This window comes from Puntigrus tetrazona, chromosome 23, assembly GCF_018831695.1.
Source record: "Puntigrus tetrazona isolate hp1 chromosome 23, ASM1883169v1, whole genome shotgun sequence".
NCBI lineage: Eukaryota > Metazoa > Chordata > Actinopteri > Cypriniformes > Cyprinidae > Puntigrus > Puntigrus tetrazona.
The window spans coordinates 12,156,812-12,183,023 of NC_056721.1; the positions used below are offsets into that span (position 1 = coordinate 12,156,812).

General features: G+C 38.7%; 2 protein-coding genes across 4 annotated transcripts; both read left to right on the forward strand.

The window, feature by feature from the left end:
• The first annotated feature begins 685 nt into the window (after positions 1 to 685).
• On the forward strand, positions 686 to 17,575 carry uba1 (ubiquitin-like modifier activating enzyme 1). 3 transcript variants are annotated; one of them, XM_043224690.1, is made up of 26 exons: positions 686 to 827; positions 5,858 to 5,974; positions 6,176 to 6,234; positions 6,341 to 6,509; positions 7,194 to 7,328; positions 7,465 to 7,571; positions 7,650 to 7,740; positions 8,987 to 9,119; positions 9,954 to 10,051; positions 10,134 to 10,280; positions 10,451 to 10,627; positions 10,732 to 10,839; positions 10,967 to 11,047; positions 11,555 to 11,707; positions 11,808 to 11,973; positions 12,087 to 12,283; positions 12,377 to 12,441; positions 12,532 to 12,727; positions 13,655 to 13,729; positions 13,818 to 14,007; positions 14,160 to 14,248; positions 14,334 to 14,426; positions 14,513 to 14,704; positions 14,793 to 14,894; positions 16,368 to 16,468; positions 16,575 to 17,575. In XM_043224690.1, the coding sequence occupies exons 2-26, from the start codon at positions 5,858 to 5,860 to the stop codon at positions 16,708 to 16,710; spliced, it is 3,177 nt and encodes a 1,058-aa protein (XP_043080625.1). In that variant the 5' UTR covers positions 686 to 827; the 3' UTR covers positions 16,711 to 17,575. The 3 variants fall into 3 exon arrangements, with proteins under 3 accessions (XP_043080625.1, XP_043080624.1, XP_043080623.1); XM_043224689.1 differs by having other exon boundaries at positions 737 to 916; XM_043224688.1 differs by lacking the exon at positions 686 to 827 and adding an exon at positions 3,234 to 3,522.
• A 942-nt stretch (positions 17,576 to 18,517) lies between these two features.
• Positions 18,518 to 25,837, forward strand: arhgef3l (Rho guanine nucleotide exchange factor (GEF) 3, like). Its single transcript, XM_043225351.1, has 13 exons — positions 18,518 to 18,731; positions 18,917 to 18,974; positions 19,087 to 19,149; positions 20,480 to 20,524; positions 20,777 to 20,884; positions 20,970 to 21,134; positions 21,530 to 21,592; positions 21,665 to 21,761; positions 21,840 to 21,916; positions 22,884 to 23,141; positions 23,802 to 23,972; positions 24,054 to 24,246; positions 24,719 to 25,837. Exons 1-13 carry the CDS (start codon positions 18,676 to 18,678, stop codon positions 24,964 to 24,966), a joined length of 1,602 nt encoding a protein of 533 aa, XP_043081286.1. The 5' UTR covers positions 18,518 to 18,675; the 3' UTR covers positions 24,967 to 25,837.
• The last annotated feature ends 375 nt before the right edge of the window (positions 25,838 to 26,212 follow it).

The following is a 26,212-nucleotide window of genomic DNA, read 5'->3' on the forward strand; positions in this document are numbered from 1 at the left end:
TGAGCTGCTTCTTAAGCATTTCAATGCCCAGAAAATCCTGTGTAAGCTTTGAAAATGACAAAAAGGCAGTTGACACGAATACCTTTGAATCACGTTGACATGCCATCTTAAATTATTTTACACAGTTGCATTTTAAATAAATTACTATGGGCGTAGTTTAAATGAGCTTAAACTAATTCCGACTTTCTTTGTTATTAACAGACAGATTTTCACCGCACGACCATTTCAAATGATTTAATACAGTCATATTTTTAAACTGTTAAAATTTTAAAAGAAATAGTAGGGAAAAAAAAAACATTTTGCTTACCTATTAATATACGTTTTAACCCGAAATCTTGACGTGCGTGTTAAAAAAAAATCTGTGTTCTACCGAAAAGCAACTTCACGCACAATTCTACGCATAAAAACTACATCTCCCACAGAGCGTAGCGCAACCCAAGCTTTGGGCGAGTCTACTTTGTAACTCGGTGAGGGGAACTCAATGGTCAAATAATGGTTTCGGCAAACTATAGAAAGGTTTTTCATCGTTACCCAATTACATTTGTTCCAAAATGACAATAAAAACATTTAGCATTTGACCATCAACGCATCTGCCGTATATAAGTGTTTAATATAAACACACATTTGTGTTGTTTCCCTGTATCTTGAACAATGGCACAGTCTCAACTCAAACTCTGCACATGTTGGTTCTACGCTCCTGAACTGAAGAATACTTGCTGAACTGTTAACGGTGCAGGGAATAGCCGGTCAAGGCAACCGTCCAGCCTCCCCTCACACTGGAAAGTCACGGAGCTCCCGCCACTTCCAGGGATAAAGTTACAGAAACGGTTTGATTTGACCTTTTTGTTGTTTATCTTTTGCCCGCGAGGTATTTCTGTATTCAGTACCGTGGAGAGGCCAAGTAATATCGGATGTGGTGAGTTCTGCATACTTATGTGCCTAGCTAATGCTAACTAGCTAACGTCTCCACAAGAACACAGTTACGGCTAGCCAAAGCCAAGCTTTTACCGCTGAAGTCAGCTAGTCGGGCGCAACAATTTGCCCGTAAATTTCAACTGGCCACTTCGGGAACAACCAGCTAACGGCATGCGCGAGACAATGCGCCCCATGCGCGCATCACGAGCTGGGGATAAAAGAAACCAACTCATCCTTGCGGAAAAGTTGGCTGGTTTTCCCGTCATATGGTTCGGGTTATTTTTCGGATTTCCTTCTCGCTTTGCAAGAAGGTTGCGCTAAGCTAACAAGCTTGGTTTTCGCGAGCTAACGTTATCGCAAAAACGTCCTCGCATCGTTTCCCTGAAAGCTAGCCTGAAAGGATAGCGAGATAATCTGACTGCCCCCGTATCTGCACAACTGCTCAGATTACAGCCTTTTAAAAGTATCTCGAGGTTCGCCCAAGGAAAAATAGACCGCATAACGTTACCGGAGCGAACTTGTCAACGTGCGGGGTACCGGGTCGTTGCTTCGCTTCTCCGCTTAGATCACTGATCGTTAAACCTCAACCTGTTTATGTAACCATTGTTAGCATCGATTTGCTATAACGCGAACTGAAGCTTATTTAAACCCCCGCGGTCCCTCTTTGATAAGCATGCAACTTGCTATGTGAAACTCGTCTTGAGGTGGTGTTTTGAAGCGAGCTAACTGGCTCACTCGGACTGTGAAGCTTTGACTATCAAGTGCAGGTGCGCGAGCGGCAGAATGATGCGATGCGTTGGGGCTTGTTTACACTATTTGTACCTGCTGTAAAGGTAACTCGCGCAGGGGACGTTTGCTTCTCGTATGCACCATATGCGAGAATAAGCGGCCCACTTGGGCCTTTGTCACAAGTATCACCCCATCCCCCAACGCTTATTCCTCTCATTTACAAGAAAGCCCATGCCTAACCCCTCATTTTAGCAGTCATTGATTTTGAAAGGCACGGTTTTTCTATGGTTTGTTGCATTAGGGGAGGTAAACCGCTGTGCGCGAATAAATGAGGGCTATTCTTCAGTGGCTGTTTGCATGCATCATAAGAATGCATGTCCGGTGTTTCTGCAGGCTGTTATTTTTTGGTTTTGTTATGATTTTAAATGATGCCACTGTTTATCCCCATCTGCAAGGGTGGCACATTTTACCCAAATGGTTGATGTCAAGTAGGAAAATAGTTGTGACCTACTTTACAGAATCAGCTGTCAACTAGCAGGTTGTATGGCTTTCTTCTTGTTCATGTTAAGTGAATAGGTGCAGCATCGGCTTTAGTGTTTCGGTAAATGATTACGGTCTGTTACATTATCAAATAAGAACTTCAGTAACTCCATTCAGCCACTGACAAATATTGTACAGATATGCATGATTGCCATGAATATAGCCATTGTTGCAGACATGCCTTAAATCTTAAATAAATGTATTTATTTGTATTATTTATTGCGAAAAAAGGTTTTGCACGCCATAAAGTACTGTGATCCCTAGAATGCTGCTCGTCTGATCTGACGGGAGAATATCCTTTTTACCAGTAATAAATATTCAGTGTTGTTTTCATCTGGCTGTTAATTGTAAATAAATCATATTTTTTACGTTGCTGTATCATGAAGTGCCACTGAAAGACACTCATGACAATATTTTTATATTTATATCATTTTTAGATTGAATGCATCAACATATTTTCCACCCACAACAAGATTATAAAGTATAGCTTTTATATGACGGGGACATTTCAGAAAGCATATTGTTATTAGGACCTAGGTTTTTTCTTAAAAACCTTGCATTTATTTTCGGTATCATTTGTATCTCGTCTGTAACGTGAAACTGCTCACAGAATAAATAAAAAAAAAATCACTCTTCACATTGATCCAAAAAGGTTTGCCCTTTTATAAACATAAAAGATATTTTTCAGAAACATGGTAATCCAAAAAGTTTTGGTGTCATTGATAAACACTGTTTTAAAAAAATATATATATATTTTTTATTTTGCACAAAAAAACCGTCATGCAAGTATGGAGTGTCATGAGGAGGAATAAAATTATATGAACTGCTGGCAAACTATTCTACAGCATGGCTTCAGTTCTTTACCCACTGCCTCATGACAATAGATAACGTGGTTCAGTTCAGTATGCACAACTGAATATCAATTACAGAAGCCTGAAGTCCCGGCATATGCAGAAGTGGGCGGGCTTTCCGTAAAGTCATAGGCAGGGCAGCCAATGAGCGACGGCGGAGGATTGCAGCAGCGCTGGCCAGACCACCTTTTCCTGTTCCTCTTTATCCGAGCAGCTCCGCCCCTGTGCCAAAGCTGCCATTTTGGTTTTGTTCCGTCCGCTGAAACAAAACCAGAAACGCGATACGGGCAGGCAGCAGACCGAACGACACAGTGACTCGGCAGGATAGTGAAGGGGCTTTACTCGCAGCATCTCGCCCAGCGCTGTTCGTGCTGTTGCCGTCCGTTTTCTCCTCGCATCTACATCAGCCTGCAATCCGCACCATCTAAGTTAGTTTCACACGAGGAGCGGTTTGCTGACACTGAGAGTGGACTGAGAAGGATTATTGGTAAGAGGCGAGCCGTTGCATTCTGCGCCAAGCAGCTGTCCGCTCGGATGGCGTTTTATACGTCGCGTTTACCCGCCCCGGGCTCGCGTAATCACGCGCTGGCGGATCGGCGCGGACCGGATCGGCGCGTTTGCACGGGCGCCGAGTTCTTTCATTCACTGGTTAGCGTGCGAACTTGGGACTGTAGTGAGTTAGGCCTCAGCCTCGGCGAACTGCCTGCACCAACTATTACAAAGCATGTAGCAGGCTAGCAAGCTAGTTGTCTAAGAATCCCCTCGTGCTCCCTGCTAAGTGATCATCCGTTTAAATTTGTCAAATCTGATTAGCGTTACGCGACCTGCTTCGCGTGTTTAATTTAACATTTGGTGTCTTGACGTACTGCGGATGATTTTTTTTTGTGTGTGTGTGTCTCGTCGAAACGGAAGTGAATATGTAAAATGTACAAAGCAGGTGTAACCGTTTATCTTCGAAATAATGGAGCGTGTATGTTTTGTATTTTTTTTTTGCTTATGTCACGCACAGATTTATTCATCTTTCCGTTCCGCGTGAGTCAAATCAGAGGGTGGGCACCTCAATCTTCTCGTTCGGTTTAAGTTCACTTAGCCATCTGTAAGATAGCGGACATTTTTTATGGTTTTATTAAACTGATTAAAATTCGCTCGTTTTGTGCTAAACGTGTATGACTTGCTGACTTTATTTCGTGGAACAAAAAAGTTGTTGTCAGGCAGAATGACAGCCTCGGTCATTGTATGGAAAAAATGAAAGTGAACGGTGAATGAGGCTGTCGTTTTCTGCCTGACAGCTCTTTATGTAGACAGGAGTCGCCATGCAGGTTTAGAACAACAGAGAGAGAGGAAACGTTCTCCATGAAACGCCGATAGTTCTGTTTAGAACGGCACGATTGTATGCGGAATTTCCGCTCGCGAGACTGTAGTCGTTCTAGAATCTACGCTCCGTTTCAGGGCCGTTGAAGTCTAAAGATCGTAATAAAGTTTCGTTTCAGGAAAGCAAGTTGTCTACCTGCCGTTTCTTACGCCATATTTTAGTGGATGTCGTAAAGTCCGCGTCTCAACATGGTTACCCATTCGTCCCTGTTCCATCGTAAGAGTTTGTGTTGTGGAAACGCTGCACGGAACCGGTCCTGGGATGTGACTTTCACTGCAGTTTTGTTTTAATGAATCAGCGGTTTTGTTAAGGCAGAATGGGTGAGCCTGTAAATGCACGGGCCGTTCACCATAAACACAACGCTTCTGTCCGCGAGCTATTTATAGCCGAAGCGCTTCATCTTGCGGCAGAAATCAGCCTCTCCTTGTGTTGTCGAAAGACAAACCTTTTGTTTTGATTCCACGTGTAAGTGGTCAGAGTGGAGCTTGATGCTCTCCCGTTCATTTAACCTTTTTTTTTTTTTTTTTTTTTTTTTTTAAAGTGAAATACAATTTAAACGCAATTATTTGAAAAGTATGATAGGGCTAATAATAACCAGCCCTGGTTTTGTAGACTAGAATTTCTTTGTGTCCTTTAGAATGATGCTGACTTCACTGCTTTGCTGGTACAATTGATTTTTTTTTTTTTTTAGACTCTTAAAGGAACTGTCCAGTGCTGAAATAATCATTTATGTATATGAGGCCATATTACAACATTCTTCTGAATGCACATTTCATATTGTTCTACACAGATGCAATATAAAAACAAAAACACATTTGTGCTCTCTTGTTCCATGTTGGCTAACTTGGCTTTATACAAAGATTTAAAAGCGTCTTTGTTCAATAATGAATTAAGTACAATTAGTAGAGCTATTTTTGTGCAGGTGCTTGCACGTTAAATAATGTATTCAAACCATCTGGATGTTGCTATTATTGTTCATTTGCACCACTGCTTTCTGCTTGTTTGTGAAAATAACACATGAGCTTTTGCCAAGTCCTAGAGCAAATAGCCTGAAAATGCTTTTAAGCCTCCACTAAGATGATAATTGGTTTGTTTCATTTGGGGAAAAACTCATTCCACCAAAACTAAGTGACATGTAAAATTCTTTTTTTTTTTTTTTTTATGTAGTCTTGACATGATCTGCAATGTTTATGTATTAGTCTTTATGCACTCCAAACTATGGATGCAACAATACAATTTTTTTCAGAGCCGATGCGAAAAAATTGAGTATCTGCCCATACCGATCCAATCAGAAACCAGCACATTTTATTTGTTTTTTTTTCCTAATCAATACCCGTCATATCCATAGAAAATGACTATCAGACCAAATACCGATCGATGCATCCCTACTTCAAACTCATAATATTCACTTAAGAAAAATACAGAGGTTGAGTTCTTTCATCTTTTCTAGATGTCCAGCTCGCCGCTGTCCAAGAAGCGTCGCGTGTCAGGATCAGAGACGAAGACGGGATCCCACTGCTCCTCCTCTAACTCTGTCAGAACCGAACTGTCACACACACCAGCTAACGTAGGTTCAAGTCAAGCTTTTCAGAACTAATTTGTTTGCATATAACTGGAACATCTAGATAATCTCAACCGGTATGTGCACTCATGTATTTTGTGAATATAATCTTCATTCTTTACTCTGCTCGGTTTTTGAAAGGCAGCCAGTTTCATAAGGTATGCTTGTCTATTTATAGTCCGTTAACTGTGGTTTTGGTCTCTGCAGGGCATGGCTAAGAATGGAAATGATGCTGAGATCGACGAGGGCTTGTACTCCAGACAGCTGTGAGTTTAGCTTTTCATTGCAGTTTGATGCATCCTTAGAGGGTTCTTTCTGGGCAAATAAGAGGTCACATGAATAGTAGTTAAATTTAGTGTGTGTGTCTCTCAGGTACGTATTGGGTCATGATGCTATGAAGCGCATGCAGAGCTCCAATGTTCTGATCTCAGGGCTGCGAGGTTTGGGTGTTGAGATAGCCAAGAATGTCATTCTGGGCGGAGTCAAGAGCGTCACCCTGCATGACCAGGATGTGGCTGAGTGGAAGGACCTTTCTTCACAGGTCAGTGGGTGGCCGTGAGTCATAACCATAAGTGTGTGGATGCAGAACGCAGCTATTGCTGTTAAAGGTGCTGTAAAATAACCAAAACAGGAGCATAGTCCAAAATCCACATTTGGTGGCTCAAACAGCTGTTAATTTACATTGCTCTTCAAATGGCTCGGTAAAGTAAAAATAATGTTGCCAAAGATTTCGGTTCCAAATAAACGCTTTCCGTTATTTAAAGAATCCTGAGTAAAATTGATAATGGTTAGACAGATGTTTCTGACATGATAAATGTTGCTCAAGCACTAAATCAACAAGATTTTCTAAAGCATCATATGACATTAAAGACTGGAGTAATCATGCAGAAATTTCAGCTTTGGAAACAATTGTGCTTCAAAATATTTGTAGTAATATCTCACTGTCACTATCTGAGATGCCAGGTCGTTACAGTAAATAAAAACTTGTTCTTAATTAAACTGCTGGTTCAATAAATGCAGATTTGTTGAGCTCAGGAGGTTTCTTTCAGAAATATTAAAAATACTACCGGCCACAAGATTTTGAAGAGCAGCGTACATAAATTAAGACATTATATAACAATATTCCTTGGATAAAAAAAGGCAGAGAAAAATGTGGTTATGTTAATATTATTTGTAGTAATAACAATAATCATGTTTTTTTTTTGTGTGTGTGTGTGTGTCTTAGTTTTACCTGCGTGAGGAGGATCTTGGGAAGAACCGTGCAGATGTCAGTCAGCCTCGACTGGCAGAGCTCAACAGCTATGTGCCTGTAACTTCCTACACTGGCGCCCTCACCAATGAATACCTGACCAAGTTTCAGGTACTGCCCTTAATGGCTGGACTACATCCATAAGCTCAACTCATGGACTGAATTCCCACATACATTTAGAACGTTGTATTGGTTGGTTTAATGCATTCAAAAGTCTCTGCTAACAGATGTTTGTGTGTTTGACCAGGTTGTTGTGCTCACCACCGCCAGCCTCGATGAGCAGACACGCATCGGTGACATCTGCCATAGCAATGGCATTAAGTTGATCGTGGCAGACACACGTGGCCTGTTTGGGTATAATGCCTTTCTTTTGTGTTGAGTTACTAATGTTTTTGGTACTGTTTGTCTCATTTACTTTCTGTATTTCAATAGGCAACTATTTTGTGATTTTGGGGAAGAAATGATGGTGTTTGACACCAATGGAGAGCAGCCACTGAGCGCCATGATCTCAATGATCACAAAGGTAAAAACAGTCAACTGTACTTGGCCAGATTGTACTGTGTGATCATATCTTTTAACCCTCAAAGACTGAGACAGTCATCCGCAACTAAAAATAGCTATTCTCAAATGTTTAATAACGTTTGAACATTCCTATCTGAATGCTTTAAAAAGTGACATGAAGCTTTTTAATGAAAATGAGAAACATGTCATATATTCAGAGACTCCGTAGCGTATATGATTACGTCATCACATTTTGACAATGTTGATTCGTCAAAAGAATTCATTTTGTTCCAAACAGGAATGATTATTGATGCTTAGTCCCACCCCCGTGCCCAGATTGGTTCAAACTGTCCCACATTCAGCTAATAAACATAGCCTTTTGATCCACTGTTTAGGGTTTTTCAGTGAGAATTTGAACAATCACAGAGTGAAAGTAAAGTATGTCATGCGTGCATAAAAACAAACACAAAATAGTACATGAGAGCGTTCTCTTAAAAAGCCCAGAAAAATACACAACAGAGTTCTTTGACATTTAAACTAATAACTAAAAGGATCAAACAGCAGTACACATTGGAGGAAACAATAGAATTTAGGTATTTGCATTGCAAGGAGATGTCCCATTAAAATCATTAATACAGAGTGCAGTCATCGGATCATCTATTCAGCTGTTATATTATGTAAAAATACTTATTTCATAAAGATCATTCACATTCTATGTTGCACTTTGTATATTCCTCTTTCATTTTGTGTGTAGGTTATTTTAATCATTTGCACTGTATTTTTGTTGCAGAAGACAATTTGTGCAGTAAATTTTGCTATTAGCTGAAGGGTTTGTTTTTATTCACACTCTGATTAAAAACATTTCTTAAAAAAACATTTTGTTCACGTCTATATTGTTAGTTAACTAAACAGACCTGAAAATGAAATTTATAACAATATTAGACAAATAAATAGACAAAATTTGCTTGGAAGTGTAAAATGCAACTTTCTAAAGAAAAACAATCCAAAATTCTGGAGTTTGAGTACATGAACACACAAAATAAAAAAACTCCCACATTTTTCATAAAATTCAAAAGAAAAATTGAAGTTAAATGAGCTAGGCTTATAAACAGGAGAACTTGAAGTTTGAGATGGCACTTCTAGAATATGTCTAAAAAAAAAGAAACACCCTAAAATGCTTTGTTAAACCCTGTTTACTGTAGTCAGAATGAACGAATTGTCACATTGTTATTTGTTGAACCACTTCCTCTGTGTGTGTTGTTTTAAAGGACAGTGCTGGTGTGGTTACGTGTCTGGATGAAGCGCGGCATGGATTTGAGAGCGGAGATTTTGTCACTTTCACAGAAGTGCAGGGCATGACAGACCTCAATGGCTGTGAACCAATAGAAATCAAGACACTGGGTGAGTTATCTTAGGTTTTCTAACCTAAAAAGTAATAATAATAAAAACATGCTAGATCAGTGATTTTTAAACCTTTTTTTTGACCCTAAAAATTAATATAATTGTAATTACGTTTCAGAATTCAGAGTTTTAATTGTTTAAAAAACGATTATTGATTTCATTTGTCCCCAACAAAGTATTTTAGCATTCAACGCCACTAGAAAAATTATAGGAATGTACATGACATTAAGATTTTAGGATCTTTTAGTTTAGTAATCACATTTTAAAAGTAGAAGACTTTCAGCGTTGCAGAGACCCCCTCCGAGCAGCAGGTCGCACCGCAGGTTTTTTTTTTGTCGCACAATTAAGAAATTAGGTCGCACTCTAGAGCCCTGGATTAAGAATTTTCAGGCCTTTTTAGAATTTCGCTGAAGGCTTTGTAAACGTGCAGTGTCAATTAGCAAAATAATAAAGTATTAATTTTTAAAAGAAATACAATAAAATTTACTTACAGACCTTTCCTCTATCGTCTTCCTTGTCGTATGGCAAATTTACAACCGTTTCCGATGTCTGGAACATTTGACTATTTATGGTTTGGTTTATGACTGTTTGACAGGTTTTACTGCAATGTCAACCTACTTTTTAACATGTAACTGGATCAGCACAGGGGAACAAATGTCTGTCACTTCAGTTACTGATCACTTTAGTCAACTACTTCTGTCCTAAAGGTACAAGGAGATGGAAATAGGTTTCTTTTCTCAGAGGCCCAAGCACAGAATTTGTTACTGATAACTGTACACTGTTTGAAGGTCAGTCTGTATGCTGTTTTGTGACCGTGATGTCCTCTTCCGTCAGGTCCTTACACCTTCAGTATCTGTGACACCAGCTCATTCTCCGACTATGTGAGAGGTGGTATTGTCACACAAGTGAAGATGCCCAAGAAAGTTGCCTTCGTAAGTTGATGCCCATGCTGAGGCTAAAATTATAGAACTCGTGTAAAGTGGATTACATATGCACTCTTCTTTCTTCGATCAGAAATCCCTGTCCTCCTCCTTGGCCGAACCAGAGTTCATGCTGACTGATTTTGCCAAATTTGATCGTCCAGGCCAACTGCACATGGGCTTTCAGGCACTGCATGCATTTGAGAAGAAGCATAGTCGTCTACCGAAGCCCTGGAATCAGGTGAGCACTTTTGCTAGTTGTCATAATCCACTTCCAAGCCTTTTCTGGCCAAGAAATGTAATGCCCCAGCCATTACACAGTGTTTTGTTTAATGGCATATGAATGCTGAGCTGTGGACATCAGTCTCAATGACTCAGCAGTGATCTCTTTCTCTCTCCGTCCTGCTGCAGTCTGATGCGGACGAGCTTGTGGCTCTGGCTGAAGAGGCAAATTCTGCACAGACCGGGTCTGCCAAGCAAGAGCAGCTGGACCAGGCAATAATCAAAAAACTGTCCTGTGTGGCTGCTGGAGATCTGGCACCCATCAATGCCTTTATTGGTGGGCTTGCTGCCCAGGAGGTTATGAAGGTAATACAGTGTCCCATCATTTCCTTTGAGTTTAAAATCAGGGAGATGTATGAGGAGATACCTTTTTTCATGGACTTTATATATTGCATTTTCTTTTTCTTCAGGCTTGCACAGGGAAGTTTATGCCCATCATGCAGTGGCTGTATTTTGATGCCGTGGAGTGCTTAACTGAAGCTGAGGATACCGTTCTGACCGAGGAAGAGTGTGCTCCTGTGAGTTCTCTTAGTACCATTGTCTGTGTGTTTTAATATTTGTTTGATGCTAGCCAAGCTACATGAATCTCACTCAAAAGAGTGCTGTTTGATCGCAAATAATAATTTATTCATCTGTTTTCTGTAGAGGAACTGCCGCTATGATGGCCAGATTGCTGTTTTTGGGTCCAAGCTGCAGGAGCTGTTAGCCAAACAGCGATATTTTCTGGTGAGGAGCTGAAACTGGCCATTTATCAAAATGGGGGATGATTACGCCATGCCAATTATGCAGTTGCACAATGCTTGCTTTTTCCATTGAAATTATAATGAGCCAATCAAACAATGCTTCTTTGAATCATATTTTTTTAAAAGGCAAGTTAATGCCGCAAGTATTAACTGTTCCAACCAAGATTGTTTAGCCTTTTAATCCAGGTTTATTCTAATATAAATTTATTATAGACCCTTTTAACTGAAGTAAAATACTATTAGATTAAAAAAATTCAATAAAAATGTGATGTTCCCTTTCCAGCATACTGTAATAAGTGTATGTTGAAGTATTGAATAGATTAGATATTTATAAATGTTTTAAACAAATGAAGACAAATGTATAAAATTACCAAATTTAAACAAAAGTAAAGCTAATTCAGAATTCTAAAAAGTAGTAATAGTTGATGAACTGTACTAATGTAACACTGATTTTGTCTGTTAATTTTAGTGACTTGTTTCCTGTGTTCAGGTTGGCGCTGGAGCTATTGGTTGTGAGCTGCTGAAAAACTTCGCTATGATGGGCTTGGCCAGCGGTGACGGAGAGGTCATAGTTACTGACATGGACACCATAGAGAAGTCTAATCTCAATCGACAGTTCCTCTTTAGGCCTTGGGACGTTACGGTGAGATTGACTGACACACACTGAAGGAGGAAGGAATTTTGTCATGTCCTTTTTTTTTTTTTTTTTTAATAGTTGCTGATGATTTTGTTCCTCTGAGCAGAAGATGAAGAGCGAGACCGCCGCTGCAGCCGTGAAGCAGATGAACCCATCGGTCCGCATCACGGGCCATCAGAACCGCGTAGGACCTGACACTGAGAAGGTCTATGACGACGACTTCTTTGAAAGCCTTGATGGAGTGGCAAATGCTCTTGACAATGTAGATGCCCGTAAGTAAAAGTTTTAGAAGGCGAAGTGGCTGGTCATGCAGGTCTCTTCAAAATGTAACGTTCAAAGAAACTGTATGTGAGAAATCAACTCTGCATGCTTTGCTTTTTTCCAGGTATGTATATGGACCGGAGGTGTGTGTACTACCGTAAGCCATTGCTGGAGTCTGGTACTCTCGGCACCAAAGGGAACGTACAGGTGGTCATTCCCTTTCTCACAGAGTCGTACAGCTCCAGCCAGGATCCTCCAGAGAAGTCTATTCCTATCTGCACTCTCAAAAACTTCCCTAATGCAATCGAACACACCCTTCAGGTGACTTTTTTTCTTTACCGTCTTTTCTTTACCGTGATGTGACTGGTGATTTGGGTGCAACTAAACTGACTGTTTACCCACTTGTTTTCTTAGTGGGCTCGTGACGAGTTTGAAGGACTTTTCAAACAGCCTGCTGAAAACGCCTTGCAGTATCTGACGTAAGTTCCTGTCACCCTAAACGACCTGTAAACTTGCCACGCATGGTGCGGTCAGCCTTTTTAAAATGTAATGTTTTCATTCCTCCCCAGAGACTCAAAGTTTATGGAGCGCACACTGAAGCTCCCTGGAGCTCAGCCGTTGGAGGTGGTGGAGGCCGTATACAAGAGCCTGGTGACAGATTACCCACGCAGCTGGGAAGACTGTGTAGCCTGGGCCCGCAACCACTGGCAGTGTCAATATAACAACAACATCCGTCAGCTACTGCACAATTTCCCTCCAGACCAGGTGAGGCCCGTCTCTTCTCCTGTTACTTGGTATCAGTGGGCTTGAACCCTTTAAGGTTCTGATTATAAAACAATGTCATGACACTTTTTTGTATCTAACAGGAAATCGTAACCTGCTCATTTTTTTTTTTAGATAAAAAGTGTATATAAACACTTTACAATAAGGTGTCATTTGTTAACTTTAATCTAATACACTGTTAGTTTAAAAAAGAAAAACAGTTGTTCATTGTTTGTTCGTGTGAGTTCACACTGCATTAACTAATTTAACAAACATAACTTGCGTTTTTAATAATGCATTAGTAAATGCTAAAATGAACACCAAGATTAATAAATGCAGTAGAAGTATTGTTTGTTCTTAGTACATGTTAACTAATGAGCCTTATTGTAAAATGTTATATAATTTACTGCTATAAATGGTCATTTTTGACTGCTATGCAAGGAGCAGAAGAGGGTTATATAAATGTTTTTGAAAATGCATTACTTCAATGCATTAGGAGTGTTTTTTATTTTTTAATTTCTGAATTCAGTTTTGAGGCATACAGTCAAAATTTGTCAAGGTTACACAACTGGCTTGAGACCATAATGAAGAAGAAAAAAAAAAGATTTCAAGAATTTTTTTAAGCTTGTTGGCAAAATCTTTTATTAGTTTAAAAGTAAAATGTTAAAGTAAAAATGTATTTTGTGGAGTTTTTATCCATTAAATGAATGGAGACAGATCTCCATTTAGATGAACTGTCACTTTGTAAGAACAGAGTGTGATTTTTAAGCAAAGACTGGAGAAAGTCTCTTTACTGGAATATCAAGTTATGAAATTGGTTACACATGAATAAAAAAAATCTATAAAATGCATTTAGAAAATAGTGAATTTACATTTCATGCCAACTGTAACGAACATTTAGTTTAATGTCTTCCTGCTCTTTCTGTCTAGCTTACAAGTTCTGGGGCGCCATTCTGGTCAGGTCCAAAAAGATGTCCCCATCCATTAGAATTCAGCACTAACAATGTGAGTATTCACTGACAAAAGACAAGACTTGGTTTTGAAATTTCATGTCTTAAAAATTATTGATCTTTGATGATATTATAATTGCTAGGACCTTCACATGGACTACATTATGGCAGCGGCTAACTTGCTTGCTCAGTCATATGGCCTGCCAGGCTCCACTGACCGTTCTGCTCTGACTAAGCTGCTGCAGGATATTAAAGTGCCTGAGTTCATACCTAAATCAGGAGTCAAGATCCACGTGTCTGATCAGGAGCTGCAGAGTGCCAATGCATCAATCGGTAAGAAAAGTGGTGGAGAACATTTTTGGTGGACTTGAATTTAAACAGTTGCTGAGGACAATGAATCCAGAACAAAGGAAACTGGATGTTAAAGAAAATGCTAGTTTTTACTGTCCCATTATTGCTTATTTTACTATTGGTCTTGATTTCAGATGACTCTAGGCTTGAAGAACTGAAGACACTGTTGCCTTCTACAGAAGCATCTTCTCAATTCAAGCTCTGTCCCATTGACTTTGAAAAGGTACCACTTATAACTCGACCCCAATTTCCTGTCCTTTAGAATATTTGACCCGCTGTCGAAATGCTAATTAAATTCTCCTCCTCAGGACGATGACGCAAACTTTCACATGGACTTCATTGTAGCAGCTTCTAATCTAAGAGCAGAGAACTACGACATTCCACCTGCAGATAGACACAAGGTGAGAGGGCCAGTGAAATGGTTTCTTAACCCTTGGGAGTCAAATCCCACCATCGCAGGTCCTCACCTTTCTTTGTCTTCTTTCAGAGCAAACTCATTGCTGGAAAAATCATTCCAGCAATCGCCACAACGACAGCTGCCGTGGTGGGTCTGGTGTGTCTGGAGCTGCTGAAGATCGTTCAGGAGCACAAGAAGCTTGAGTCCTACAAGAACGGCTTCATGAACCTTGCTTTGCCTTTCTTCGCCTTCTCTGAGCCCATAGCTGCTCCAAAGCACAAGGTAACCAACAGCATTGTTCATTACAGCAGCAGAGCTGGTGTCCCGTTGAAAATGAATGAGCTCTCTTGACTCTTGCTTTCTGTAACAGTACTATGAGATTGATTGGACGCTTTGGGACCGCTTTGAGGTGAAGGGCATTCAGTCCAATGGCGAAGAAATGACACTCCGACAGTTCTTGGACTATTTCAAGGTAATACTTGATGCTCATGTTTGATGTGTTTTAAGAAACTAGCGGTGTACAGTGAAGATTATTTTAGTGCTCTGCAGATAAATTAAATGACTGTAAGTGTTTCAGTCATGAAATTTAAAAGTTAAATATTTCGTAAAACATTCTGATTGGTTTAGTTGCACAAATATAGTTTAAAGAAATAATGAAGAGCCTTCAAACTCAATACCAATCCTGAGTATTGGATTAATGCTACTAAGGACATTTTGTTAAAATAGTGTTTAACCTTAAGTTTCTCAAGTTACAAATAATTTTGTGTGCAAAGAAAACAAAAATATCTTGCATTCCAAAAATGAATATGAACATTTTCTGAAGTCATGTAATTGTGTAAAATAGTCCATGCTCCTTTAGAAAACTCCTGCCTACAGCTGGATGATTGAATTACATTTATTTGAAACGACTGGTCAACATCATAAGCAGTAATTTTCTAATAAAATTGTTTTTATTAACAGTACTCTTAACTCTTCACAGCAAACCTACCAAAATAATCACTTGAACCTGAAGTTAAGAAAGAAGTATATTGCTATTGTAGAGTAAAATCTATTTCTTAGGAGTCATCGTGATTATCTAATGTATTGGAAAAATATCATACAATCAAGATGTTTGTTGCTTTTTATAATTTATACATTATTAAAGGTCTGTTTTACAGCACTTTGTTTAAAAAAATAAATCAATTTATGCTGCGCAATTTTTATTTTTATTTCAATAACAATATCCATCGTTCTCCATAAATTAAAAACAATCACAATATTGGCCCGATTCTTTATCCTGAAAATGTTTTTAATTTGGCATGTGCGTTATCTTGCATTGCTAACAAATCTTCACTAGCGTTCATGCTTGTGGTTGCCAGAAGTGAAGAAATAAAGTCCCTAAAACAGCTTTCTCTTTTAAGGATACACTTTCTGCCCAGTGTTTTTTCTTAATCTGTGCAATCTGGCAACCCTGCGCATGTGCTGACGGATGGCAGAACAAGCGCTGATGAGATGAAAACATACATGTGCTGGAGTTCAGCAATTTCTGCTTACATGAAAGTGTTACACAGCCTGTTTTTTTTTTTTTTTTTTTCTTCTTCTTCTTCTTTGCAAGTCATTTGTAGTGTTAGCAGATCTGATCAAACTTTCAAAAGAATTTCAATAATGTGTTGAATTATTAAATCTGCCAAATTAATTGCATTAGACAATTTGACAGCTTTAAAAAACAAAAACATAATTCTTGATTTTTAAAATTAATTATTGGTCTACCATGCATATTTAATGCATTTCCATCCTCATAAAATTGTATGAATTAAAAATAATGTATTAAAGTTGAATGTCACAGGGAACAATAGTAATATTATTTGCTGTTTTGCCATGCATTATTTGTGTCTGTACATCCCTTGGAGAATCAAGCTGTCTTAGACCTTGTGTACTCATGATTGATGCTCTGTTGCTTCCTCAGAATGAACACAAACTGGAGATCACTATGCTCTCTCAGGGAGTTTCCATGCTCTACTCTTTCTTCATGCCTGCAGCCAAGCTGAAAGAACGGCTGGACCTGCCGTGAGTTTTTTTTTTTTTAATCTTCAAAGATTTACTCCTTAATCAGCTGACAGTGAGGCGTATTGAATTGAAGAAAATGATTGTCTGTTTTATTTTTTTTTCATAGGATGACTGAGATCGTGACTAAGGTGTCCAAGAAGAAGCTGGGGAAGCATGTTAAAGCACTAGTTTTCGAGCTCTGCTGCAACGACGAGACAGAAGAGGATGTAGAGGTCCCCTATGTCAGATACACCATCCGCTGAGAGGGTTGTTGGGGTAGGGAAGGGGACCGGTCAGAGGCGGGAGAGGGCGGCCCACTGGGGTTGGGGGAGTATCAGTATGCTTGGAGAGCCCAAAGAAAAAACTATTCTTTTTCTTTTCTAAATCAGTTATTAAATCCTATAAGTATTATATCTCAAACACCCCTCTTTCCCTATTGGACGAGCTCTCTAAGGTATGAATCAGTCAGGCTGGTTAAGTTTAGGATTACGGGGAGCATGTGAATTTTTGGCTGTAACTTATTTGACCTGGTTGTTGTAACGCACAGCTTGAGTGTATAAATTTATCCGTACACCACTCGTCACTCCCTCCCTCTGAATCATCTTCACACCAGTCTCTGTTCCTGTCCTCATGATTCTTCTGTGGGCAGCACCATCTTGCTTTGTATTCTGAAGTAAAATACTGACTGATGCCAAAAAAAGGAGTACAAAGGAGAGAAATCAGTTATGTTCACTTAATTGTTTCAATTCACTGCCTTGGCTTGATGTCACCTTTAAATGTAACGTAAAGCGCTCTTTTTGGCCAAGGTCTCCGAGTGAGTTGGTCCACTTACTGAACTCCTGCTCTCCCATAGGCCCAGTGGGAACATCCCTTTGCCTCTCTGGCTTCTGTATGGGTTGGGTTCAGGAACTTGCACATAACCTTTTCTTTTCTCCCCCATTTTTTTTTTTTTTTTTTTTTTTTTTTGTTTCTGGTGTACACCTTGTAGAACATAAACTCTGTATTCTTTCTACTTTGTTAAACTCCAAAAAAAAACAAAAACAAAACTAAAAAAACATTACAGTAAAAAAGCGATTTTACTCTGTAATGGGAGCACTTAGTGTGTTAGTGAATAAAGTTTAAAACATTTTCTTGCTTTATTGTCTTTTCTTTGCTACTGTTGTTTTTAAAATGTATCTATAAAGTTAATAAAAGAATCTGCAATTAATCAAACTGTCTATCAGGAATATTTCAGTTGGTAAGATGCACTATATACTTTCAACTTTGTCACAATTTAAAAATAAAAATGCTGTTCATATAAACATTATAATCTTTAATATTTTACGTAACTAATAGAAATGATTAGGCTAGGTCAACGTTTTAGGATCTGGGTGATAGGTTTCTTGTTAATTTGTTGGGATAAAATTTTTTACATGCTTCGAGTCCCTCCATGTCTTGACGTTAACCTTTTTGATTTAAATTCCCTGCAGTTTACACAGCTCTGAGCCACGGTTTTATTTTAAATGAAATGATCCTTCAAATGGTAGCACACTGTCCCATTGTATTTCTGTCTAAATTGTACTTTGTCCTCTTTTCTGTTGCATTGCCAAGCATCAAACATTAAATCCTGTTAATGTAAGAAAAAAAGTCAATATTAAAAATATACTTTGGGTCCAACTGTTATTTTGTTTATCAAGTGACTGCTGTATTTAGGACACTTAGGTGTCTTAAACTTAGCAAAACTTGTAAATGCGTAGTAATGAAAACCGCTAGCATATTTAACCTCATGAGATTGACCATCAGTGCTTGTTTGTTTTATGCCGTCCAAATTTAGCATAGTTTGTGTGTCATACTAAGCTGGTCGTGACCTAATCAACTGAGCAGCAGGAACCAGTGTATCATTTTCAGAAATGGGTCAGAGGATTTGTTTAAACTTCCGTCGACTTCGGTTAAATGTGGCTGCCGTAATTACACAGAGAACCAAAGATCTGTCAAGACGTTAAGAGAGGTTGATTTGTCTTGGTTCTGTCTGACAACAGGAAGTACACGTTTTTTTTCTGATACAGGATGTGGTTTCAGACATGCAAGTGTAAGAGGAAGAGGGGAGGGCTGGGAGAGAGTGCACATTATCTTTTTTGTCTTTTCTTTGAAAAGCTGGAACAGGTGCTTCTAAGATTTATGGTCAGATTTTGTGTGTAATAGTCTTCTAATTACTGCCGTTTCTTTTCATAAACATTTTTGGAGATGCTATGAGAAAGGAAAAGATGGAACTTGAAGAGACGGAGGCTGATATATCACCTTCCTGGTATGACTTTTTCACAACTTTTTGCTCAAACCGAGTGGCAATTTGGTGTTTAACTCATACTGATCAGCTCTAGTGGCCTATAAACTCACTGTAGTCTAACAGCAGGTGATCATTTGGATTATACACCTAGGATGGGGTTTTTTTTTTTCGGTGTCGTAATTCCATTTTAATCGATTCTTATTCAGGTCTCCTGTATCTAGAGACAGGCTCCTCACGTGCGCCAACCTGTCAGATTTTGCAGGGGTAAGTTTCATTTTAGTTATAGACCTTATGCACATTTTGATGGACAGACCTTAACCTGTAGGTCTTGCTCCTTTGAGGAAAAACAATGTATTATCTGTTGGTTTCTGAGCAGAAAAAAAGAAAACAAGACCCAAGTAGCGATGCTGAGCTTTCAGCCCGAATCTTGGAGGACTGTGTAAGTTGTTATCTATGATATAAGATGCAACATGCCTGATCTAAGTATGTTGTAGATTATTTTGATATTGTAGAGTACTAGATGTTTGAATGTGATTGTTTGAGCATCTGTTACAAAAACAACCACAATATTTCCTGTTAGTCTGTCTTTAGATGATCTGAAGATAATCTACCAGCAGTTAAAGTTCTTCCTTATATGTTTTAACTTATGTGAAGCTTATTATGTGCGGGTTGAGGGATCTGACATGGTTAAGATGGTCTAGCTGTTTGTGCTCTACGCCGGAAACTCGTTGAGACCAGATGACTCCATAACAATCCATGGCTTTCCTGGACTGTTACACAAGGCATCTAGAAAAGAGCAGTCATCTTTCAAGAGAAATTAAGGAAGGTTACAGTAAAAGAATGAAGCAACTTTTGCTCAGCTGTGAGGACAAAGCTGACAAGAAAAAAAAAGCTTTACAACTTAGTTTCCTGTCTGAATCCGCTACATGCACACACTCTGAATGATGGCGGTTCAGTCTCACTTGTTGTTGACGCCGTTTCTTCTTTAACCCTGTGGATTTTTAGAAAGTAAACTCTCACGCTAATAAAAACGGATGAATTGACAGATGAAAGCTGTTAATATAGAGTTTAAATGCAACACTTGAAGCAGTGTAAAAACCAATTAGAATCTAGGACCATATGTTTTCCAAATTGGGTATGATCATATTTTGTGGTTGAAATGACCTTGTCGAAATGGCCTAGTTTTTCAGTGGGTAAGTTTATAGTTAGTTAATACACACTAAATACAAGTTGAATAATTTGACAAAATTGCAGCTTGATCAGAATAATAGAAAAAGCCATTTCCTTGTTAACTAATTACAAAAGTTTGTCAAACTACTTAATAATATCAATTAAAAAAAAATCATAATTTGTCAGGTTTTTTTATAAAAAGACTTGCAGGTGATACATTTATGATTCAAATTTTTAAGATTCTAATTTTTAAAACAAAAGTTATGATTTTTTTGTATTATTACTCATTTTAGTAATGTTGTCTATGACAAGACTCAAAAAGAGTAAAGAAAAAAAGGCAAAATGATGAATGATAGGAAACGCTTTGAAATTCGTTGTAACAACTACATTATAGCAAAATTTAAAAAGTGGCTCTAGTTGTAAAAAAACCCACACACTTACTGATTTGTGAGTGAAAGTGTTTGTGTTGTGCGTTATTGTTCTGTTACTGATGTATTTACTGATATGTGTAGGAATAAACTGAAACGGAGCGTATAGGTTTACTGCTTGTGGTCGTATGCTTGTGCTGACATCTGTGCTACATTACACGTCTCTTTCAGGAAGACGATGACTTTCCCATCAGTGACCACATACAAGATTCAGAGGTACAGAAATTAATATGCATCCTTGTTCTAGTACATTTCTTCTCAACACAGCAACGGCCTACAAACCTTCAGCGTAGTCAAAACATCGCGATCAAGTCTGATAAAGCTCCAATTTTCTTACTGAACTGTCAGTTGACTTTCTCGGTTTCACTGAACGCCTTGCTTGCATGCTAGATATTTCATTTAAACAAAAAATTATAAAAGTACATTTTAACCTTTAACCTCGATTCTCTGCTGTTTGCCTCGTATTAGGGTCCATGTAACAAAAGAGTCAAGCCGGTAGATAAAAGTGCTTCGGTCACTGGTATCATAACGCCGGTGAAGACCCCAGCTTTGAAACGCTTGGGCCAGTCTATACAGGTATAATAAATCTCTGCTTTACTCTTCCATCTCAAATGTGTATACAGATATATTAACATTAATGTGTGTTTGCGTATTTCCTCAGCGTTCTATCAGTTTCCGGACAGAGGCCCGGCCGTTGCCCCCAATGCCAATAAGAACACGTCAGAAGGCCTCTTCATTTCCACGCCGGCGGAGCAGCCAGCTGTGGAGCGATACAGTCGACAGCATGAGCCACGAGCTCAGTACCAAAGAGATCAAACGACAAGAGGTGTGACGAGCTGCTTGAATGAATGCCACAACACAGAGACGTGCTTCATACTCTGTAAAGTAGTTTTTTTTGCATGATGTAAATCAATTCATTATTGATAAGTTAAATTTAAAGCATTTTGGCTCATGTACCTTAATACCTTTTTAAAGGGCTTTCAGCAGCCCGACTCTGTCTTCACTACCTCGGTTGTGAAACAGGAAGTGAGCTGGTATACGAAGCCATGTTCTCTATTTCAGTGTCAGAATTTCCTCTGAAAGGCTCTACCACACACTGCCAAAACTGACTGGTGACTTATGTCAGTAGCGCAGTTATAAAAGTGTGCGGATTTGTGATGCCTTCTACTTATGCAAGGCCTCCAAGTTTTTTTTATCCTTTTATTTATGCGCTGTTCACAGGTAATCTATGAGTTAACCCAGGGCGAGAAACAGCTCATTGAGGATCTAAGTCTAGTTAAAAAGGTTTGTGCAGAATTCAACGTTTCTTTCTACTGTCTTTATGGAGGGAATTTAATTGTAACTGTCCTGATATAGGTGTACTATGAGCCAATGCTGAAATTGGACATCATGACAGAAAGTGAGCTGGGACAGATTTTTGGCACCCTTGATTCTTTAATACCCCTTCATGAAGGTAAATGTTAGTGAACTCTGTGTAGTTGTTTCTTTGAAATATAATCGTGTATTCACAATTATTTACCTGTGCGTTTAGATCTTTTAGCTCGTCTTGAAGGTCTTCGTGGAGCAGAGAAGACTGTGCAAGAAGTCGGCCCCACTATGATGGACTGGGTCAGTCTAGTTGAAGATATTAACAAAACCTTGTTGTAGTTCATTGTTCTTAAAACATTGCCACTGTTAATATCGATGCAACTCTTAAAAAAACAAACAAAAAAACATTCACTTTGAGAATGATAAACAAAACTGTGAAGTTTCAATTATCATTCAAATTCTGTGAGAAAGGGGAAGAGTATGGAATCCTGTTTCCACCACAAAATGTGTGTGTGTGTGTGTGTGTGTATATATATATATATATATATATATATATATATATATATATATATATATATATATACATATACACACACAGACACAGGTGGACTCTTTATTATGATGATGATCAATAAAACATTGACAGCAAGAATATACCCAGCCCAAAAAAGTGAACATTTTAAAACAGCAGACAACAAAACGGCTTCTTGCTATTTTAATCAATATATTGCTATATAATACATATGATTGTTCAGGCTGACAGGTTGTTGATGCAGCTGATGATAGTTATATGATTTGGCACAAGCTGATTGGTTCACGCGGCGTAGTCAGCCAATGAGCTCGCAGCTTAACATTTAAATGGCTGGTATTTACTCAAGCATTTTGCAGTGTTCTTTCAAAGATCCTCTGAAACCCTCCACCTCCCCAGCTCCACTTGCATAGATCTGCTATGGTTTATTTTATATGCTATTTGCGCAGCAGCAGTATGAATTAAATACAGCAGCGTTTTGCCAAATGCTTTGGTGGTAAAAAGTTCCTGTACTTGCTTGCAGCGGCAAAAATCTAAAATTAAAGCAAGAACCGACACAGGAACTGCACTTCGTCAATTTGACCAAGACCAAAAACATTACATTGCCATATCCATCTCTGCGCTGAAATCATGTTGTCATGACAGAAATAAAGTTGTAATTATAGTAGTCAGTAAAATGTTGTTCTTGGTGTGAATGAGCCTGAAATGGGTTAAAAGTTCTTTGCTGTCTTTTCGTAGTTTCCATGTCTGGAGGCATACATCACATACTGCTGTAACCAGGTTGGAGCAAAAGCTCTGCTCGATCAAAAGAAGCAGGACAGACGGGTCGAGCATTTCCTGCGGCTGTGCCAGGAGTCGTCCTTCAGCAGAAAGCTAGACTTGTGGAATTTTCTAGACTTGCCTCGCAGCAGGCTGGTGAAATACCCTCTGCTGCTGAAGGAGATTCAGAAGAGCACTCCACCTGAGCATCCAGATGAGGAAGCACTGCCACATGCGGTGAGTTTAGATGCTTTCACTTATAGAATACTAACACTGGATATGGATCCAAGTTAGTGCTTTCTGAATGAATCATTAGGTACATCCCAAATACCCAGAAGTGTGGGATGTTGGACACTTCATGCGTTCACCTGTCGCAACTTTAATTACTGTGCGAAGGGGGAGGGGCTATCAAACTGATGATTTATTACAAAATAACTTTATATAGTTCATACACTACATTTTTGATTACACTGTGCTCTGTTTTGAACAAAAAATGGTGACTGATGAAATGATTCACACATAAAGCCATATTTGTGGCGTATAAATATACTGGATAAATAGTATTCTATGATGTTAAGATGCAATGCAGGTACTTTTACTGAATGATTCACTTTGTGAGACCCACCACCAGGGTTGCCAGGTTTGACAGCAAAACTCACCAATTGCTACTCAAAACCAGCCCCAAAAATGTGCATTCTCGTGGGTAAAATACACATTTTTGGTGGGGTTCCTCTGAAAAAAAGTCACATTCCAGGGGATAAAGAGCATGTTATTGGGGCGGCTTTAACCTGCAGACCTTGTAGCCTAATTCCATGGGAAACCGCAGACTTGGCAACACTGCCTGCCATCTAATGTAACAATGCAACTATTATATCCCTTTATTTCTTGTTACCTTAGATGGAACTAATCCAAAGGATTATAACAGAAGTCAATCTTAAAACTGGAGAGGCTGAGTGTCAGTTTTACAGACGGGGTCTGTGCTACTCAGAAGACAGTCAGAGGGTTCCAGAAATCCAGGCATCTCGTTTTTTATACTGCCACGGTGAACTGAAGAGCACTAAAGGACAGGTAACTGCGTGTTTTTCACCTTTTCTACAAATGTATAGCAGATCATTCCAGTGTTTAAACTAAAAACAATTTCCTCTCTAGAAGCTGCACGTGTTCCTGTTTGAGCTGGTATTGGTTTTGACCCGACCAATGGCACAGGATAGGGAAGGACCAGTCCAATTCCAGGTGTACCGTCAGCCCCTCCCAGCTGCTCACCTCCATCTGGAGGACCTGCCTGATGGGGAACCAAGCAGCTCTGGATCCTTTCGTGGGGCTTTTACGGGCAATGACAAAGGTAGAATCATTGAATCTTACGTTTTATTATTCATAATTTTTTTTCAGTTGAAAGCATATGAAGCATTGAAAGAAAATGATTACCATTAAATATTGAAACCCATTATTATCAGCAGCAAAGTGTTTAATTTATTTTCAGTGTATTACTATATAATATTAATATAATTTTTTGGTTTTAAAACAGTTGCAATCACACTAATGATCTAGTTTGCCAAAGTGTTGTTAAATTCCTTTTATTATTAAAAAAAATTATTCATTTATTTATTAAACATTTTAAATGGTCAGTAATTAAAAATAAATAATAATACTGACTAGTTAATTTTAATTAACTATTGCTTTTATAACGCATGCATTAGAGGCTTAAATGTCCAACTGTTTTTGTAAATTCTATATACTTTTAATTTAACATTGGAGGTGTTTTAATAGTTTTCACTTCGTTCTAATTCCACATTTTACTTCTATTTCCCTCCCAGTGAAGAACTGCTTTCGTGTGAGTGCCACAGGGCGTTCTAAGTCTCAATCCCACAGCCTGCAGGCTAATGACTCCTTCAATAAGCAGCAATGGATTTCATGTCTGCGCCAAGCAATGGTCCAGTCACGAGACAGACAGGCTCAAAGCAGCCACTGCAAACCCTCTGAGCGTTTAAGCCCTGACCCTGCGCTCTATAACAACATCGCTGAACTCAACCTTAACTCTGATGTGGAGATGCCAGACACATAGACCACGTCCACCGGTGCTTTCCCGTTCAAAGGTTCATTCACGAACACAGAACTTCACCGTTACTGTGACAGCTGACTTTCTCAGGACGAATGAGATCACACAGTTGCTGTCTTACACCCTTTCTAGAAACTGTGAGAATAACGTCATGTAGCTATATTTGTATACTCCACATGTGGATGGTTGTTGCTGTCAGATGTCTCAGATGGAGAATATTTCATTAGGCTTATGCTTTTTGCTTGTTTTTTCATTCATAGAGAATGCTGTGTCTTATTTGTTAAATATATGTTAGGCTATAGGTCATAAGAACCATCTCTTCATCATTTTTTTTACAACTTTTTATTGCACACCATTTCTATCTCACGTAATTAATAAACAATAACATTTGTGCAATCTGAATGGCACCTAATCTTAGATGAAGCCAGGATTTTTGTCATTGCATTTTGGTAGCATCAGTTTCAAGTCTTTCATTAATATAACCTGAATATGAGAGCCTAAATGCTTATTTTCTGATAGAAATCAGTGGGTTTCAAAAATCATTCCGACAAGTCAGGCGAACAGCTTCTTTCTAACACTCTCCTCAAGTGTGTAAGTTTGGAGAGTGTGTGTGAAATTCTGTCTAAAAAGTCAGATTGCTTTACTGCAGCAATAAATGCAAGTGTACATCAATCCACTGTTATTGTGACAGTCATATATTTACGAGAGTAAATTCCATTCATTTAATTATAGGGGGCCCTAGAAAAAAAAAATCTATATACGGGTGCATTATAGGAATTCTGTGGCACTTCTATGCCAGGAGGTATTCGTTCCCTTTTTCATTTCAGTGCATAATTGTTTCCGTTTTGTTTTCAATAAACTGACAACTTCCATAAAATGGACCTGTTTAATTCTGTTTTATTCTTTATTAACTTATTAGATTAGTGCTAGTTTTAATTTTTACTAGTTTTTATTGATACTGTTTCTTAGTCATGTAAATTTAGGGGGGTGTACAACATACAACAATAGTATTTGTTGAATTAAGAGGCTAAAATATATTCTATGGATGCTTAAGTATGCAAAGCAAAAAAAAAATTCATCTATTAAAGCATAGTTAAGACTATTTCTGTCCGTTGATACCGGCGTATTTTCCCGTAATTGACCATAATGTGCTGCAGTTGTGACTGTGAGTAGTCTGCAGACACTCCTCTCGGTGTCAAAGCTGTTCTTAAGCAAAGGCGAAGACGTGGCTAATTATAGAAGGTCCTAAAGA

Excerpts from the sequence above, each read along its gene's own strand:
- uba1 (XM_043224690.1), top strand. The coding sequence starts at position 5,858 with ATGTCCAGCTCGCCGCTGTCCAAGAAGCGTCGCGTGTCAGGATCAGAG. Across the intron at positions 6,235-6,340 it reads GGCTTGTACTCCAGACAGCT|GTACGTATTGGGTCATGATG; the intron begins GTGAGTTTAGCT and ends TGTGTCTCTCAG. Across the intron at positions 7,741-8,986 it reads TGATCTCAATGATCACAAAG|GACAGTGCTGGTGTGGTTAC; the intron begins GTAAAAACAGTC and ends GTTGTTTTAAAG.
- arhgef3l (XM_043225351.1), top strand. The coding sequence starts at position 18,676 with ATGAGAAAGGAAAAGATGGAACTTGAAGAGACGGAGGCTGATATATCA. Across the intron at positions 18,732-18,916 it reads GCTGATATATCACCTTCCTG|GTCTCCTGTATCTAGAGACA; the intron begins GTATGACTTTTT and ends ATTCTTATTCAG. Across the intron at positions 20,885-20,969 it reads GCTTGGGCCAGTCTATACAG|CGTTCTATCAGTTTCCGGAC; the intron begins GTATAATAAATC and ends GTATTTCCTCAG.